Here is a 19,553-nt window from a genome sequence, read left to right as displayed (position 1 = left end):
ATTTTTTCAAAGGAAATGCTTCGGGACCACGGGATACTTAGTGAAGAGCATCAGGAGGCACCCCAAGGCATAGGGGCTCGTACTGGCAGTAGGATGCCTTGCGGTGGACAGCCGAGCTCGATCCTTATAAAAGCTTTTTAACTGCAGCAGCTTTAGTGGACGCTACTGGAGCTGGAATTACGCGGCTGCTGGCATGAGAATTGCCCTCCAATAGATCCTTGTAAATGGATTTAAAGTGTATTCATTCAAATTAGAGAGACAATTTAAATTAAAAAGCTTAGAGCTGCCTCCACCACAGTGGGGCTCGCTCGACCCACCAGCGGACAGGCACCAGTATTGGGAGAGGGGGGCTGGCCGTCAGGGTTCACCGCGGCTCTGGCACAAACCCGGCGACACGGAGGTGGCACGGGCAGGAGCGGACTGAACGTGTCGGCTTCTCACTTTTTGGATTTTAGAAGGGCATGACATGCCTATATCTGTGTCTCCCCCTCCTTTTACTCCTCCACCTCTTTTCTTTTCGCATGACTATATGTACTTGTCACTTTTCCATGTGTTAGTTGTGTCTTCTCATCAGTGAATATGAATAGCGGTACCAGAGCGCCAATAACAGGGCAAAAATATTAAAAGGACTGATTTATTAATATACACACAATGCGTTTCGGTGGACATAGCCACCTTCATCAGGTGTGACAAGCAGCAAACAATTGATCCTTATATACATTTGACTAGGTATACAATTACTTAAAAGGGGCGGGGCCAGATACAGAGTAATACCTCTATATTAACCCCTTGAGTTCATATATGCTCAATAAAGTAAAAAGGATTGTTATAAATTAATGCCTAATGAAGCATATAGGGTTCTTATAAAAAGGATTCGCTGTATAAAAACTTGTGAATCCTATAATCATAAATAATAATTTTTACATACAACATAGAACAATGTATAAATATAAAGTTATAAAATTACAATCAGTTTCTATCATTATAATTAGGGAAAAGTAGACGAAGAAAGGAAAGAGAAAAAAAATAAATAAACAAAAAAAAAAAAAGTAAAAAAACTTCTTAAAAAATCTTTATCCAAAAAAAAAAAAAATTTTTTTTTTTTTTTTTTTTTATATTATTTCTTTCCTTCTTTTCACTTCTCCTTTCTCTCTCTCCTCCCTCCTCCCCTCCCTCTCTCCTTTCCCCTCTTCCCTCCTTCTCTCTCTCTTTTTTTACTTTTTTTTTTCTTTTTTTTTGTTTATTTATTTTTTTTCTCTTTCCTTTCTTCGTCTACTTTTCCCTAATTATAATGATAGAAACTGATTGTAATTTTATAACTTTATATTTATACATTGTTCTATGTTGTATGTAAAAATTATTATTTATGATTATAGGATTCACAAGTTTTTATACAGCGAATCCTTTTTATAAGAACCCTATATGCTTCATTAGGCATTAATTTATAACAATCCTTTTTACTTTATTGAGCATATATGAACTCAAGGGGTTAATATAGAGGTATTACTCTGTATCTGGCCCCGCCCCTTTTAAGTAATTGTATACCTAGTCAAATGTATATAAGGATCAATTGTTTGCTGCTTGTCACACCTGATGAAGGTGGCTATGTCCACCGAAACGCGTTGTGTGTATATTAATAAATCAGTCCTTTTAATATTTTTGCCCTGTTATTGGCTCTCTGGTACCGCTATTCATATTCACTGATTGTCCCTTTCCCCCTGTTGGGGTGCGGTAGAGCTGCCTTTAATTTATTGTTCTTTCACCTGTGGGAGGAATTTAATTAGAATCACTACCCTGGTTTTCCAAGCTGCGCTGCCCTAACCCCTCCGGAGCGCTGCCTGGGGTGTTGGTGAAGCTGGGCGCCCATCTCGGTGTTACATGCAACTAACCTGACCACATGATCCACCACCGAGAGATCAGGATCTGTGAACGCAGCTGGAATTAGATGACAGCCACCAACAGAGCGGAGCTTGTGGAGCTTTACACTGGGGTTGTGCAGAGGTGCACAACTTCATAAGGTTAGTAGCCATCCTCACACCCCTCTAACAATTGCAATACTGAGTCACCCATTGCGCCTTGTTCTCTCCTCTCTTTTCAAGTTGTGTCTTCTGAGCAGTTTGTCAGCTTTTGGACACCTTTGAAGGTGTTTTCTATGTGTTTCTATGTGTTTTTGTTTGCCTGCCATTGGTTTTAACGGTGTTCGAAGGTGTTCGACGAACAGTTCGACGAACAGTTCGGCGAACACACGGGTGTTCGACGAACCCAACCGAACTCGAACACTACGGGGGTGGCTCAACACTATTCACCACCCAATGGTATAAATTTCTGTGAGTGACATGTGGTGTTAATATGATCACTGTACCCTAGATAAATTCATTGAGAGGTGTAGTTTGTAAAATGTGGTCACTTAATTGGGGGGTTTCTGCTTTTCTGGGACCTCAAGGGCTCTCCCAGTGGGTCATGTTGTCTGCAAACCACAACAGTAAAATCTGCACTGTAATATGGCACTCTTTCTCTTATGAGCTTTGCATTGTGCCTGAAAAGTAGTTTTCGACCACTTATGGGGCATTGATGTACTTAAGAGGAGTTGTGTAACATTTTATCTTATTACCCCTTTTGAAAATTGCAAACTTAGGGTCAAAGCAACATTTTAGTGGAAAAAAAGTAATATTTAATTTACTCAGCCTGAGGATTAAAAAAATAGTCACTTCTCCCCTAGATGAATTTCTTGAGAGGTCTAGTTTACAAAATGGGGTCACTTGTGGGGGTTTCTGCTGTTTCGCCATGTCAGCGACTCTTCAAATGTGACATGGTTTCAGCAACCTATCCCAGCCAACATGGCGCTCCTTCCCTTCCAAGCCCTGCTGTGTGCCAAAGCAGTAATTTTCCACAACATTTGGGCTATTGGCGTACTCAGGAGAAATTGCACAACAGTTTTTGGGGTCCATTTTCTCCTCTTACCCTTGTGAAAATAAAAAAAATTTGCTAAACGATCATTTTTATGGAAATAGTTAGATTTTTTTATTTTCACAGCTCTACGTTATAAACTTCTGTGATGCAGCTGGGGGTTCAGGGTGCTCACCACACATTTAGATAAGTTCCTTGAGGGGTCTAGTTTCCAAAATGGGGTCACTTGTGTGCGGTTTTAACTGTTTAGGCACATCAGGGGTACTCCAAACGGGACATGGCGTCCGCTAATTATTCAAGCAAATTTTACATTCAAAAAGTCGAATGGCTCTTCTTCCCTTCTGAGCCCTGCTGTGCGCCCAATCAGTGGTTTTCCCCCCACGTGTGGGATATCGACTTACTCAGGAGAAGTTGTGCAACAAATGGTATCATGCAATTTCTCCTGATACCCTTATTAAAATTCAAAATTGGGGGCTGAAAACCATTTTTGTGGGAAAAATATGAAAATTGTATTTTTATTGCCAATGTTATAAACTTCTGAGAAGCACCTTGGGGTTCAATGCGCTCACCATACATCTAGATAAGTTTCCTGAGGGATCTGGTTTCCAAAATGGTGTCACTTGTGGGGGGTTTCCACTGTTTAGGCACTTTAGGGGCTTCCCAAACGCGACATGGCGTCCGAAAATTATAAAAGCAAATTTTACATTCAAAAAGTCAAATGGCGCTCCTTCCCTTCCGAACCCTGCCGTGCGCCCCAACAGTGGTTTTCCTTCACATATGGGATATCGGCGTGCTCAGGAGAAATTGCACAACAAATTTTGTAATCCATTTTCTCCTGTTACCCCTGCGAAAATAAGAAAAAATTGGGTCTAAAATAACATTTTTGTGAAAAAAAGTTAAATGTTCATTGTTTTCTTCCACATTTCAAAAATTCCTGTGAAGCACATGAAGGGTTAATAAACTTCTTGAATGTGGTTTTGAGCACTTTGAGGAGTGCAGTTTTTAGAATGGTGTCACTTTTGGATATTTTCTGTCAGAAAGGCCTCTCAAAGTTACTTTAAATGTGATGTGGTCCCTAAAAAAAATGATTTTGTAAATGTTGCTGGAAAAATGAGAAATCAATGGTCAACCTTCAACCCTTATAACTTCCTAACAAAAAAAAAATTTTGGTTCCAAAATTGTGCTGATGTAAAGTAGACATGTGGGAAATGTTATTTATTAACTATTTTATGTGACATATCTCTCTGATTTAAAGGCATGAAAATTCAAAGTTTCAAAATTGCGAAATTTTCAAAATTTTGGCCAAATTTCAGATTTTTCCACAAAGTAACGCAAGTGATATCAAAGAAATTTTACCATTATCATGAAGTACAATATAACACAAAAAAAACAAACTCAGAATCAGTGGGATCCGTTGAAGCGTTCCAGATTTATTACCTCATAAAGTGACTATGGTCACAGTTGAAAAAATTGGACTGGCCACGAAGGCAAAAACAGGCTGAAGTGTGAAAGGGTTAAAGAAAATCTAACAGATCTGTGAGAGCCAAAATTCTTGCTGGTTGGTAGGTGATCAAATACTTATTTCATGCAATAAAATACAATTTAATTATCAATGCGATTTACTGGATTATTTTTTAGATTCTGTCTCTCACAGTTGAAGTGTTCCTACGATAAAAATTACAGACCTCTCCATTCTTTGTAGGTGGGAAAACTTGCAAAATATGCAGTGTATCAAATACTTATTTCCCCAACTGTATAGCACATTGAGAAGAATCATATATGGCACTCTTGTGGTCGGAGAGAATGGTGCACAAGAAGGGTATCCAGCCCTTACGTAATGTCAAATAAAGAACTTGGCACTCAAATTGGAATAAGGTGAAATAAAGTTCCTTTTTTATTGCATTCAATATATTGTTGAACGTTTTTGGTCCCAACACAGGCCTTCATCAGAACTGAAGGCCTGGAGGAAGGAGCTGCGGGAGTCCGCGCATGTGAATGCAACCTGTGTCACTAGAGGTAGAGGAAGTTCTGACTCCACAACTACAGCTCCTCTCTATAAACCACACTGACTATGCAGGTCCAGCACTTCAATATCACTTGAATTTTTGGATTATTTTATACAGACTGAGACTACCACTCTCTTCTTCAATGTGTTTCAGCACTGCAGTAGTAACCACAACAAAATGAGGCCTTTTCTATACTTATGTGGAATGAGCTGTGCACTTTAGGCTGTTAAGATCTTAAAATGGTGCTGCTTGGCAGACCCTCATCTTTTATAATCCCAGTATTAGTTCCCCCAATTGGCTGTGTTAGGCTATGTGATATAATTGCTTCATGGTATTATGGGTATGTGAGCAATCAAGCCTGGCTTCCACTGACGTAATTATCCTGCTTTCCGAGTCTTCAGCAATGTCTGAAATGGGGCAGGGCCTTTTTTTTTATTTTCGCTTATCAACTGAACTAACAGTCCTTCTGAGGACTAATTCAGCTGCATATATTCAGTGGTGATAGGAGGAGTTAGGCAGGCAGGCAGTGTATGTGGCAGACTTCAGTGCATATAGCGCAAGAGGGTGCATTGAACGTCCTGTCTGCTGCTGCTGTAATAATTACAGATATTTGTAAACATATCCCCAGATATCAGGGGCCATGGCAAATTTTTTTCTATCTAAATCTTGGTTATTTGCTTAAAAAGCAATCCAGAGTACACCATTTTTCTGCTCCATTTGCTGGTTCTCACTGCAGAATACAGCCAGGTCCTTTCCATATTTCAGCCATAAAAATCCAGAAATTTAAACTGAACGTGGAAAATATTGGCCTCCTTTTCTATTGCAGTGTGTTGCTCAAGCTATTCACACTAGGTGTCTGTGAAGAATAATATTAGCAAATTATAGGCCTTCTATTTAAAATCGTGGTTCTCTGTCAGACATAACATCTATAAGAGTGTTCCAAAATCAGACATTTCTTCCATTCTCATTTTATTGCAGTGTGTCAGTCAAGCTATTCACACTAGGTGACTGTGAATAGTATTAGCAAATTACAGGCCTGTAATTTAAAACCGTGGTTCTCTGTCAGACATAACACCTATACGACTGTTCCAAAATCAGCCATTTCTTCCATTTTCATTCTGTTGCGGTGTGTCGTTCAAGCTATTCACACTAGTTCTCTGTGTAGAATAATATTAGTAAATTACAGGCCTGCTATTTAGAATTGTGGTTCTCTGTCAGACGTATCAAATATTACTGCGTTCCAAAATCAGCCATTTCTCGAGAACGTGGAAAATATTGTCCTCCATTGAAAATGGGCAAGGTGTTTGGCAAGGGACGGAGAAGTAGACGTGATGGTGATGGTGCATCCAGAGGCCAAGGGCGTGACCGTGGGCAAGCTGAAATTGTGCCACAACAAACACCCACATCTTGTCACTCGACCTTCTTGTCCATATTACTAGGGGACCGCAGAATACCACTATTGAACACAGAGAGTGTCAAAAGGTTGTTGGTTGGATAGCAGATAACGCTTCCAGTCACTTTGCCACCACCACCACCCTGTCTTCCAAACGGTCAAGTCTCAGTAGCCATGAGTCTTTACTGCATATTCCTCACCCTGATCCTCCTTCCTCCCACCATGCCGAGTGCCTGGAGACAACTGATCCCACACTTGGACACTCAGAAGAGCTGTTCACTTTTCCATTTGTAGATTCGGGCCTCTCGCCCAGCCAGCTTCAAGGGAGTCAAGAGGAGAACGCATGTAGCGATGCCTAAATATTGGAGCAGCCACGGTCACACGAAGGTAATGGTGGGAAAGTGCAATTACTGTCGCAAGAGGTGGATGATGATGATGATGAGACACAATTGCCAGAAAGTCAGGAGCAGGACCAGGGTGCGGAAGTGGAAGGCGAGGTGGTGGATAATATAGTAACTGACTGAACCTGGCAGGGGGACATATGGAGCGAGGACAGGAGCACACAGGGGTGGAGGCGTAGCACCACATCAGGCAGGAAGGAGCAGTGTGGTGGCCGCAGACACAAGGCGGGAAAGCGTTCCTTGTAATGCCAACATAATGGAAGTTGCCAGTACAAGTGTTAGATCTTCCTGAGTCTGGTTATTTTTTAAAGACTCTGCAGATAACCCCAAAAAGGCCATTTGCACCACCTGCCAGGCCAGCAGGGGTAGCAAAACTAGCAGCCTGACCACCTCCAGCATGATCAGGCACATGGCAGCAAAGCACCCGACTAAGTGGGCCAAACCCCAGGGTCCAGTAACAATGTCTGCAGGTGACACCACTGCTTGTTCCGCTGTTGTGCGTGCACGCCAATCCCTTGTCCATGGCGCATGCGAAGATGCCTCCCGCCCTGCACCTGTCGTTCAACATTCTCAACTAGCACCATCAGCAAGCACGTCCACTTCCTTGTCCCAGAGCAGCGTTCAGTTGTCCCTACCCCAGTCCTAAAAATGCAAGCGCAAATACGGAGCCAATGCCCCACAGGCAACACTACTAAATTCACACATTTTGCGAATGTTTGCACTCAAAATGTTGCCTTTTAGGCATGTGGAGACCGAAGCTTTCCACAACCTGATGATGGCTGTCCCTCGGTACTCGGTCCCCAGCCCCCACTATTTCTCCTGGTGTGCCATCCCCGCATTACTTCAGCATGTGTTCCACAAAATTAGATGTGCCCTCAACAACGCAGTTACTGGGAAAGTCCACCTAACCACGGATACGTGGACAAGTGCTTGTGGGCAGGGACAGTACATCTTGTTGATGGCACACTGGGTTAATATAGTGGAAGCCGGGACCCAGTCAGACCTTGGAACGGAACACGTCCTCCCGACGCCAAGGATTGCGGGCCCTGCGTCAATCAGGGTTGCCCCCACATTCTGCAGCTTCTACACCTCATCCTCCTCCTATTCAGCCTCCATCTCCAAAATGACCACATCAGTAGTCAGCTGGAAGCACTGCAGCACTGCCTCGGCCAAGCGGCAACAGGCTGTGCTGAAGCTAATATGCTTAGGTAACAAACCGCACAACGCTGAAGAGTTGTGGACCGATGACCCTACAGCCAGGCATGGTCATGTGTGACAATGGTCGGAACCTGGTGGCGGCTCTGAGGCGAGGCGAGCTCACACACGTACTATGCCTTGCCCATGTGCTTAACCTTGTGGTTCAGCGGTTTCTCAAAACCTACCCGGATCTGTCAGATCTGCTTGTCAAAGTACTCCTGTGTGTGCCCATTTTAGAAAGTCAGCTACTGCTTCTGCCACCCTTGCCATGCTTCAGCAGTGTTTGCAGCTTCCAGCTCACCGACTGATCTGCGATGTCCCCACTAGTGATGAGCGAACGTGCTCGACACTACTCGATACTAGCCCGAGCATCATGGTGCTCGACAAGCTCGGCGAGTATTTCCAGGTTGCTCTGGCGGGAACTCGGGTCCCCTCCCTGCATGTTTGGCGCTGAACAGCCAGAGAACATGCAGGAATTGCCTGCCATGCACTGTAATGCCGTAGCCATGTTGGTTGTGGGCATTACAGTGATTGGCTGGCCGCACAGCGTCATCAGGTCTATATCAGACCTGGCGCTGCCATGCTCGTCACAGTCACTCCGGATCAGACAGTGTAGGGAGAACTGCTGCTGTGTCAGGGAGAGATTTGATTGTGTATTAGGTAGTGTAGGGAGAAAAACCGTACATTACACATATCCATCTTAACAAACAGTTCTTCTGAGGACTAATCCATCTGCAGAGATATCAGGCAGGCAGGGTGTATATAGCAGACTGCAGTGCATATAGCACAAGAGGCTCCATTCCAGTTCTGTCGGCTGCTGCTGTTAGATATTTCTGGAAAATAAAATCCATTTATTTAAAACTGTGTTTTCTCCATCACACGGCTCACATATACGTTGTCAGAAAATACTGCCACTTCTGGCCTCCATTAAAAAAAAATTTCAGTGTGTCAGCAAATTTTTTGACACTGGTTTGCTGTTCAAAATAGTTACCTACAGGCGAGGTATTTAAAACCATGTTTTCTCCGTCACACGGCTCACATATACTTTGTCAGAAAATACTGCCATTTCTGGCCTCCATTAAAAATTTCTTTCAGTGTGTCAGTGAAGCATTCACAGCAGTTTGCTGGTCAAACTACTTACCTACAGGCCAGGTATTTAAAACTCTGTTTTCTCTATCACACGGATCACATATAAATTCGCTCCAAACTCAGTCATTTGTAGTGAGCGTGCAATATACTGTCTTCCATTTAAAATGGGCAAGGCACGTGGCAAAGGATGGGGAACTGGACGTGACGGTAATGGTGCATGCAGAGACTGAGGAAAGACCGTGGGCAAGCCAAAATTGTGCCACAACAAACACCCACATCTTCTCGCCTGACCTTCCTGTCCCAATTTCTAGGGGACCGCAGCACACCACTATTGAACCCAGAGCAGTGTCAAAAGGTTGTTGGTTGGATAGCGGATAATGCTTCCAGTCACTTAGCCACCACCGCCACCACCACCCTGTCTTCCACATGGTCAAGTCTCAGTAGCCGTGAGTCTGGACCGCATATTCCTCACCCTGATCCTCCTTCCTCCGACTATGCCAAGTACCCAGAGACAACTGATCCCACACTTGGACACTCTGAAGAGCTGTTCACTTTTCCATTTATAGATTCGGGCCTCTCGCCGGGTCCACTTGAAGCGGGGCAAGAGGAGATCAGGTGTAGCGATGCTCAAATATTTGAGCAGCCACGGTCACACAAAGGCGACGGTGGGAAAGTGTCCCAAGAGGTGAACGATAATGAGACACAAATGCCAGAAAGTCAGGAGGAGGACGAGGGTGCGGAAGTGGAAGACGAGGTGGTGGATGATATAGTAACTGACCCAACCTGGCAGGAGGACATGCAGAGCGAGGACAGCACACAGGGGGAGGGAGGCGGAGCACCCCAGCAGAAAGGAAGAAGCAGTGTGGTGGCCGCAGACAGAAGGCAGGCAACCGTTCCCTGTAACACCAACACGAAGGAAGTTACCATTACAACTGTTAGGTCTTCCCGAGTCTGGTTGTTATTTAAAGACTCTGCCAATAGCCCCAAAAAGGCCATTTGCAACACTTGCCAGCCCAGCATCAGCAAGGGTGGCAAAACGACCAGCCTGACCACCACCAGCATGATCAGGCACATGGCAGCAAAGCACCCGACTTTGTGGGCCGAACCCCAGGGTCCAGGAACAGTGTCTGCGGGTGGCACCATTGCTTCTTCCACTGTTGTGCATGCAAGCCAATCCCCTGTCCATGGTGCATGCAAAGTTGCCTCCTGCCCTGCACCTGTCGTTGCACACTCTCAAGTAGCAGCATCAGGAAGCACGTCCATGTGCTTGTCCCAGCGCAGCGTTCAGTTGTCCATACCCCAGTCCTTGGAACGCAAGTGCAAATATGCAGCCAACGCCCCACAGGCCACACTACTGAATTCTCACATTTCACGACTGCTTGCGCTCGAAATGTTGCCTTTTAGGCTCGTGGAGACGGAAGCATTCTGCAACCTGATGGCGGCAGCCATCCCTCGGTACTCGGACCCCAGCCGCCACTATTTCTCCCGGTGTGCCGTACCCGCATTACACAAGCACGTGTCCCAAAACATTTGCCGTGCTCTCAACAACGCAGCTACTGGTAAAGTCTATCTAACCTTGGACACGTGGACAAGTGCTTGTGGGCAGGGATGGTACATCTCGCTAACGACACGCTGGGTTAACATAGTGGAAGCCGGGAACCAGTCGGACCCTGGGACGGAACACGTCCTCCCGACGCCAAGGATTGCGGGCCCTAGGTCAATCAGTGTTGCCCCCACGGTCTACAGCTCCTGCACCTCATCCTCCTCAGCCTCTTCCTCCTCTTCAGCCTTCATCTCCGAAATGACCACATCAGTCACAAGCTGGAAGCACTGCAGCACTGCCTCGGCCAAAAGGCAACAGGCTGTGCTGAAGCTATTATGCTTAGGTGAAAAACCACACAATGCTGAAGAGTTGTGGACAGCTCTGAAAGAGCAGGCAGATCTGTGGCACACCGCTGAACCTACAGTCAGGCATGGTCGTGTGTGACAATGGCTGGAACCTGGTGGCGGCTCTGAGGTGAGGCGAGCTCACACACATACCATGCCTGGCCCATGTGCTTAACCTCGTGGTTCAGCGTTTTCTCAAATCCTACCCAAGCCAGATCTGCTTGTTAAAGTATGCCGACTGTGTGCCCATATTAGAAAGACAGCTACAGCTTCCGCCGCCCTTGCAGTGTTTCAGCAGTGATGGCAGCTTCCGGCTCACAGACTGGTGTGTGATGTCCCCACACATTGGAACTCTACACTGCAGATGTTGGGAAGGATTTGTGAACAGAAGAAGGCAGTTGTTGAGTACCAGCATCAACAAGGCTATTGGTATTCAGTTCAGACTCCACACATAAGACCTCAGGAGTGGACATGGATGTCAGACATATGTACCATCCTCCAAAACTTTGAGGACTCCATCAAGATGGTGAGCGGCGATGATGCCATAATTAGCGTCACCATCCTGCTTCTATGTCTTCTGAAACTCTCTCTGCTCACAATCAAAGAGGATGCATTGCAGGCGGAGCACGATGAGATGGAGCAAGGAACCATACAGGGTGATTACACACAGCCAAGCCTCATCTCATCCCAACATGGATTGGGTGACAATGAGGAAGAGGAGGAGGAGGAGGAGGAAGAACAGGAGCTTATTTCATGCACTATAGAAGTTACTACCTGCACAGTAGTCATACCGTCTGTTCAGCGTGGATGGCCAGAGGACAGAGAGGAGGAGGAGGAGAGCATGGTCAGTCATCCTCTTGGTGAGGACACGGAAGTCTTGCCTATTAGTAGTCTGGCACGCATGGCCGAGTTTATGTTATGCTGCCTTTCCCATGACCCTCGCATTCTCAAAATTTTGGGTGACAGTCATTACTGGTTGGTGACACTTCTAGACCCACGCTACAAGGAGAACTTTATTTCTCTTATTCCTGAGCCGGACAGGTCTACAAAAATGGGGCTGTAGCAGAAGGCCCTTGTTGCGGAACTATTAAAAAAATTCCCATCTGACAATGCTGGTGGCAGAGGGCACACTTCCTTGGACAACCAAGGAGTACAGGCGAGAGAGACACAACTTCAATCCAGCAGAGGCAGGGGAACACTTTCAAAGTTCTGGGAGAGTTTTCTCAGACCCTCCCATCGGACAGGCCCTGAGGCGTGGGGTTCTCTCACAAGGGGTGCAAAGTTTGGGAAGATGCTTAGGGAGTACATTGCCGACCGTACCAACGTCCTCCGTGATTCCACTGTGCCTTATAATTATTGAGTATCCAAGCTGGATACGTGGAATGAACTGGCTCTCTACGCCTTGGAGATCCTGGCCTGCCCTGCCACCAGCGTTTTATCACAGTGGGTTTTTAGTGCCGCTGGTGGAATTATAACTAATAAGCGCATCCGCCTGTCAACTGAAAATGCTAACAGGCTGACTCTTATAAAAATGAACAAGGGCTGGATTGGGCCAGACCCCTCAACATCACCGAATGATAGCAGCGTGACATAAACTCAAATCCAGTGTCTTTTTATGGGAGGTGTATTCCCATGCACCTTTTCACACCCACACATGGGTATACGCTTCCTGATTTTGGCTATTTGCTCTTGTCCTCCTCCTTCTCCTCATCCTCCACCACCATATCACCAGGGTTACCATGGTCCGTGATGCAACAGCCACCTAATTTTTTTAAAGGCTGTTTATGATGCCCGTAAAAAAAATTTTTATACAGTTTGTTCATGTATTTCCCCCAGGGGTAAATGTTTGTCAGCCCATACACTTAGTGCATGGGCATTACAAGAATAGGAGGCCCGCTCCTTTCTAATGGGAACATTTTTTATGAGGCCCTCCTCCACGTCTCTTCCAAGGGGCATTGAATTGCCTCCAAATTATTGGCAGCACTTGCACTCACTGCATAGGCCAACACTATGGGAGACTCTTTCCTTTCTAATGGGAATTTGTCGTTACTGTGGCCTTGCTCTGTGTGTCTTTAAATTGTTAGTGGGGTTTTTCCTAAAATTGTCTGCCGTTGGACTCACTGCATACCATATAACTGTATAGCAGACCCTCTCCTTTCTAATGGGAACATGTCATACTTGTTACTGTGGCCCTGCTCTGTGTGTCTTTAAATTCTTAGTGGGGTTTTTCCTAAAACTGTCAGCCATTGGACTCACTGCATACCCTATAACTGTATAGCAGACCCTCTCCTTTCTTATGGGAATTTGTCGTTACTGTGGCCCTGCTCTGTGTGTCTTTAAATTCTTAGTGGGGTTTTTCCTAAAATTGGTCAGCCGTTGGACTCACTGCATACCCTAAAACTGTATAGCAGACCCTCTCCTTTCTAATGGGAACATGTCGTACCTTGTTACTGTGGCCCTGCTCCATGTGTCTTTAAATTCTTAGTGGGATTTTTCCTAAAATTGTCAGCCGTTCGACTCACTGCATGCCCTAAAGCTGTATAGCAGACCCTCTCCTTTCTACTGGGAACATGTCGTACCTTGTTACTGTGGCCCTGCTCCTTGTGTTTTAAATTCTTAGTGGGGTTTTTCCTAAAATTGGTCAGCCGTTGGACTCACTGCATACCCTATAACTGTATAGCAGACCCTCTCCTTTCTAATGGGAACATGTTGTACTTGTTACTGTGGCCCTGCTCTATGTGTCTTTAAATTCTTAGTGGGGTTTTTCCCAAATTTTGGCAGCCCTTGCAGTCACAGCATGGGCATTACCGCTATACGAGACCCGCTCCTTTATAATGGGAACATTTTTTTTACTGAGACCCTCCTCTATGTCTCTTCACAGGGGTATTGGGTTGCACCCAAATTTTTGGCAGCCCCTGCAGTCACTGGATACGCAACAACAGTATAGGAGACCCACTTGTTAATAATGGGAACAACAAAGCATAGCCGGCTGATGGCTCTCTAACAATAGCGAGGGCCGACTGCTGGCCTTTTAAGAATAGTAAGGGCCATCTGGTGTCCCTATAAAAATAGGCTTTATGACTTTCAGAGTCCCTCCATCATAAATAAAACAGGATGTGTATGATGATGTGTCACACACCACATTGCCAGATAAGGTTGTAAAATGTTAAAATGACATTTCTCGGTGAATGCATTTGTCTTAAAAAAAAACGTAAAAAAAACAAAACAATAGGATCTTTCTTTAGTATAAAAAACAGCGTCACCAATTTAACAACAATGTAATCACATTGTTCAGCTCATGCACCTCCTCCTCCATCTCCGAAATGACCACATCAGTCACAAGCTGACAGCACTGCAGCACTGCCTTGGCCAAGCGGCAACAGGCTGTACTGAAGATAACATGCTTAATGCTTAATTGACAAAACGCCCAGCGCTGCAGAGTTGTTGAAAGCTGTAACACAGCAGCCTGATCTGTGGCTCTCACCGCTGAACATACAGCCAGGCATGGTCGTGTGTGACAATGGGCGGAACTTGGTGACAGAGAAAATGACAGCCGGGGTAGATACGGTTTCTCTCTATGCCAGTCCTTTCACTGAGCTAAAGAATGTGGTGAAATACAACTCCTACTGAGAAGCTGTTTCAGATTGAAAAACATTGTGCCCACCAGAGGATTTGATTCTGAGGGATAACCTTTCTCCCCCACTCAAGAGCCCCATAGCAGCTGCAAAGTTAGCACTATCATGAACTCTCCTAAGGTAGACGCCAAGCCACACCAGAGGATTCTCTGGTTGGACCATCCAACCCTGCCAATCAGCAGTCCTCGCTAAGAAAAGCATGTGGAAAGGTTCCCGGACACTCTATTGCTGCTTTTTTACTGAGGAGGAAACACAAGCAAACACGGGGAGAACATGCAAAATCCTTGCAGATGTTGTCCTTGCTGGGATTTGAACCCAGGATCCCAGCGCTGCAAGTCTTTAGTGCTAACCACTGATCCAATGTGCTGCCGTTCACCCTCTAGTATCTAACAGGCTGGAGAAACTTGCACCTGCTTTCACTCTATCTTCAGCTCCTTTGTGAGAAAATGTATTTGGGCAGCCACTCAGTTTACCAAATAAAATTCCTGAGAAGGAAATTGGGGATGGCTTCGCTACTGGTACTGGGGGCAGTGCTAATACCATGGCGTCGTACCATAGCTTGCTGGAAATATTCCAGGTTGGTAGGAGGCAAGCAGATTCCCACAGAAAAGTACCAGCAGTAATGTTCAGGGACCCGCGCTTGTAGAAGACGGAGACAACACCGGGAGAAATAGTGACGGCTGGGGACTGAGTATGGACACGAGGCATGTGGACTCCGCAAGCCTAAAAGGCCACATTTCAAGTGAAAGCAGCTTTACAGGACTTCCTGTGAGAAATGACACGCAGGGTAGATAGGGTTTCCCTCTATGCCAGTCCTTTCACCGAGCTAAATACAACTGTCAGCAAAAAAAGTTGTGGACTGGCTCCGTACTGTCCCTGGCCACATTCACCTGTCCACGTGTTTGTGTTTAGGTGGTCCTTCCCAGTAAGTGCACTGGGGAGGGCACGGGTAATGTTGTGGGACCCGTGCTTGTGGAAGGCGGAGGCGATACAGGGAAATATAGTGGCGGCTGGGGACCGAGTATGGACACCCGGCCGCCGCCGGCATGAGGTTGTGAAAAGCTTCCGCCTCCACGAGCATAAAAAGCAAAAAGCTGCCCAGAAATCTGGCAGTTTAGTGTTGCAGCCTGTGGGTGGGTGGGTGGCTGCCTGCATACTTGCGCTTGCATTCCAAGGAATGTAGTAGGGACAACTGAACGCTGCAGTGGGACAAGGATGTGGACGGTGATTGTTGCAAGTCTGCAACGACAGGTGCATGGCGGGAGGCATCTTCGCATGCGCCAAGCATCACTTATGATGGGCACACTTTTAGGCAGTGACCTGGGAGTCAGAGATGCTTCCAGAGGTCTTCCCCATGCTGTTCCCATGACTTTTCAGCACTGTATGCATGTGTCTGATGATGTGGCACACACCACATGGCCAGATAAGGTTGTAAAATGTTAAAATGACATTTCCCGGTGAATGCATTTGTCTTGGTTGAAAGCAATGCAAAAGTGCAAAAAAGCATCAAAAACGCTATGTGTGAACATAGCCCAAGGTATGGAGGAGTATTTTTGTTTTTGGTTATTTATTTTGCTTTATATACATTGTACATGTCATGGAAAGCATGTTCCTTAACATATTTCCCAGGAAAATCCATTTTGGTTTCGTTTTGGTATGCTTTATTGTGAGTCCGTAAAAGTGGCGCAATACTCTGACAACGTTGTTGACAGAAGTGACCTGGGAGTCAGAAATGCTTCCAGGGGTCTTCCCCATGCTGTTCCCATGTCATTTAAGCACTGTTCCTGTAAAGATGTGCGGTTGTGGATTTTAATAATCACCTAGGCAGGTTATCGATGCAATTAGTTTTATTCCTTCCGACCATGGTGAACAGCAATTCCAGGTAAATGTCTAACAGGCAATTCTCTTAGTCCTTGAGTTTCCAACCTGGGATCAGTAGTTCCACTGCTCCGTACCAGGTGATACCCACTGTCCCCCAACTTTTGGTTAGCCCACAGCTTTTTGTATCTCCCGCCGGTATATTGGCAGTCACAGCATATGCTCCTTCGGATGATGGATATCACGACCGCAGCCCGTGATACCACCCAGCTCTCCGTCCGACTAGTAATGAATCTTCTCTTTCTCCTGCACAGGGTTCAGCCCCCTGAATCGGCAGAAGAGCTCACCCCTCCCTCCCCCAGCTAATTGTGCCTTAGTGGAGATATTTTCTCAGGTGGAACCCATCCCCTGGGTTTGCATGTGAGACGACCTGTGGTGATGGAGAGAACAATGGCCCAAGGTCTCGGAAATATGGTCACTGATTGGAATAGATACCTGAGGTTGAACTGATGAGCAAACAACATGGCATGAATTGGCTCTCTATGCCTTGGAGGTCCTGGCCTGCCCTGCCGCTAGTGTTTTTTGTCAGAGTTGATTTTTAGTGCCGCTGGTGGAATTATAACCAATAGGCGCATCCGCCTGTCAACTGAAAATGCTGACAGGCTGACTCTTATAAAAATGAACAAGGGCTGGATTGGGCCAGACTCCTCAACACCACCGAATGATAGCAACGTAATATAAACTCCCATGCACCTTTTCATACCTACACATGGGTATATGCTTCATGATTTAGTCTATTTGCTCTTGTCCTCCTGTTTCTCTGCATCCTCATTCTCCACCACCATATCACCACCATATGTACCATATCAACATATATACGTCTCTTGCAAGGGACATTGGAGTTCCTCCAAATTTTTGCCAGCCGTTGCTTCACTGCGTAGGAAAACAGTATGGGAGACACACTTTTTAATAATGGGAACATTGTTTTCAGGAGGCCCTCCGACTTCTACGTCTCTTGCAAGGGGCATTGGAGTCCCTCCAAATTTGTGACAGCCATTGCAGTCACTGCATAGGCAAACAGTATGGGAGACCCTCTCCTTTCTAATGAGAACCTGTTGTACTTGTTACTGTGGCCCTGCTCTATGTGTCTTTAAATTGTTAGTGTGGTTTTTCCTAAATTTTGGCAGCTGTTGGACTCACTGCATACCCTATAACTGAATAGCAGACCGTCTCCTTTCTAATGGGAACATATCATACTTGTCACTGTGGCCCAGATGTATGTGTGTTTAAATTGTTAGTGGGGTTTTTCCTAAATTTTGGCAGCCTTTTCACTCACTGCATACCCTATAACTGAATAGTAGAGCCTCTCCTTTCTAATGGGAACATGTCATACTCGTTACTGTGGCCCAGCTCCATGTGTCTTTAAATTGTTAGTGGGGTTTTTTCCAAATTTTGCAGTCACAGCATGGGCATTACCACTATAGGAGACCCGCTCCTTTATAATGGGAACATTTTTTTTTTACTGAGACTTTTTTCTATGTCTCTTCAAAGGGGTATTGGGTTGCGTCCAAATTTTTGGCAGCCGTTGCAGTCACTGCATATGTAATAACAGTATAGGAGACCCACTCGTTAATAATGGGAACAACAAAGCATAGCCAGCTGATGGCTTTCTAACAACAGCGAGGGTCAACTGCTGGCCCTTTAAGAATAGTAAGGGCCGCCTGATTGCCCTATAAAAATAAGTTTTGCGACTTTCAGAGTCCCTCCTTCATAAATGAAACAGGATGTGTCTGATTAGGTTGTAAAATGTTAAAATGACCATTTCCCGGTGAATGTATTTATCTTGTTTGAAAGCAATACAAAAGTGCAAAAACGCATCAAAAATGCTACGTGTGAACATAGTCCAAGGTGTGGAGGAGCATTTTTGTTTTTGTATATTTGCTTTGCCTTATATACAAGTCATTTCCCTGGAAAGGATGTTCCTTAGCATATTTCCCTGGAAAATCCATTTTGGTTTCGTTTTTGTATGTTTTATTGTCAGTCCGTAAGAGTGATGTAATACTCAGACAATATTGTTGACAGCAGTGATCTGTGAGTCAGAAATGCTTCCAGGGGTCTTCCCCATGCTGTTCCCATGTCCTTTGAGCAGTGTTCCCATCGATTTGGGCAATTTTTAGGCCCTCTGCAGACCGCCGGGGGGAGCCGCGTGAAAAATGCTTGAGTTTCCCATAGACTTACATTGAGCTCGTTGCTCGGACTGAGCACTCGAGTATTCCAATGTGCTCGACCCGAGGAATGAGTACCCGATCATTTTAGTGCTTGCTCATCACTAGTAATAACATATTACAATATGACTCTGCCATAAAAATATGGAACAGCCTGAATCTCTGAAGAATATAGCCCCATACTATAATCATAGATCACCGTGTTTAGCACAGATGAGAAGCTTCTAATTTGTCTGGTTGTAGATAAAAGAAATTCTTGCAGCTTCTCGTCCTGGTAATCAAATTTCTCCCCAAGTAACACAGAACTGATGATGTTTCCCACAGCGCAGCCCATGGTCATTACCGGGTTAAAGGGCTTTCCTGTGGAGAGAAAGCAAGAACATCATGAAATGATCACCGCTTATCATCCTACTCTACTCATTCTTTGGAACATTCATACTAAGAGGCTGGTCCAACATGGCATAATAAAGTCACAGGGCAGATAGTGGCAGGGAGCAGATGCTGAGACACCCACAGAGGTATTGAAGGACTGCCAAAATCCAAGAGTCACTTTAGGTGCAGCCAGAATCTGGTAGAGCTCCCCACAGCCTTGGTATAAGGACTGCTCAGGTGAAGCTAACAGTTTATTCAGTACCACCGCATTGTCTGTGGTCAACTTAAAGCGAATTTCCAGTACAATGTTAGTGGTCGCAGTCAGCAGTTGCACATCTGCAGAATGCATCTCTATGATCAGTGCAGGGAAAAGACAGGAAGCTTAATTCTCAGTGTTCAGCTTCCTACTACAGACATCATGGAGTCTAATAAAAACTAATAAAGTCTAAGCAGTGCAGATTGTGGTAGTGTCATGGGTATGTCAGAGGTGACAGACAGTCGCCCTGCAGTTGGTTGCAGGAGATCTCTGCGTTTGGCATTACAGACATCTTCTTAGAGGCAGTCTCTAGGACCCAGCGGCTACCTCCCTCTGGCTAATTAACACCCTGCCTGGGTGTATAAAT

General features: G+C 45.4%; 1 protein-coding gene across 13 annotated transcripts in view; it reads right to left on the bottom strand.

The window, feature by feature from the left end:
* LOC141266083 (cytochrome P450 2C25-like) overlaps window positions 1-19,553 on the bottom strand; it is a 464,276-nt gene that overhangs the window by 175,913 nt on the left and 268,810 nt on the right. For all 13 annotated transcript variants that reach the window (XM_073679978.1, XM_073679979.1, XM_073679977.1 and 10 more), the window contains one exon: window positions 18,758-18,918. In XM_073679978.1, the coding sequence (XP_073536079.1) occupies window positions 18,758-18,918 (161 nt within the window). The remainder of the gene's footprint in view (window positions 1-18,757; window positions 18,919-19,553) is intronic.

This window comes from Phyllobates terribilis, unplaced genomic scaffold, assembly GCF_046119375.1.
Source record: "Phyllobates terribilis strain yellow unplaced genomic scaffold, ASM4611937v1 Scaffold_4__5_contigs__length_816908805, whole genome shotgun sequence".
Lineage (NCBI taxonomy): Eukaryota > Metazoa > Chordata > Amphibia > Anura > Dendrobatidae > Phyllobates > Phyllobates terribilis.
This window is presented reverse-complemented; position numbering and strand designations above follow the sequence as displayed.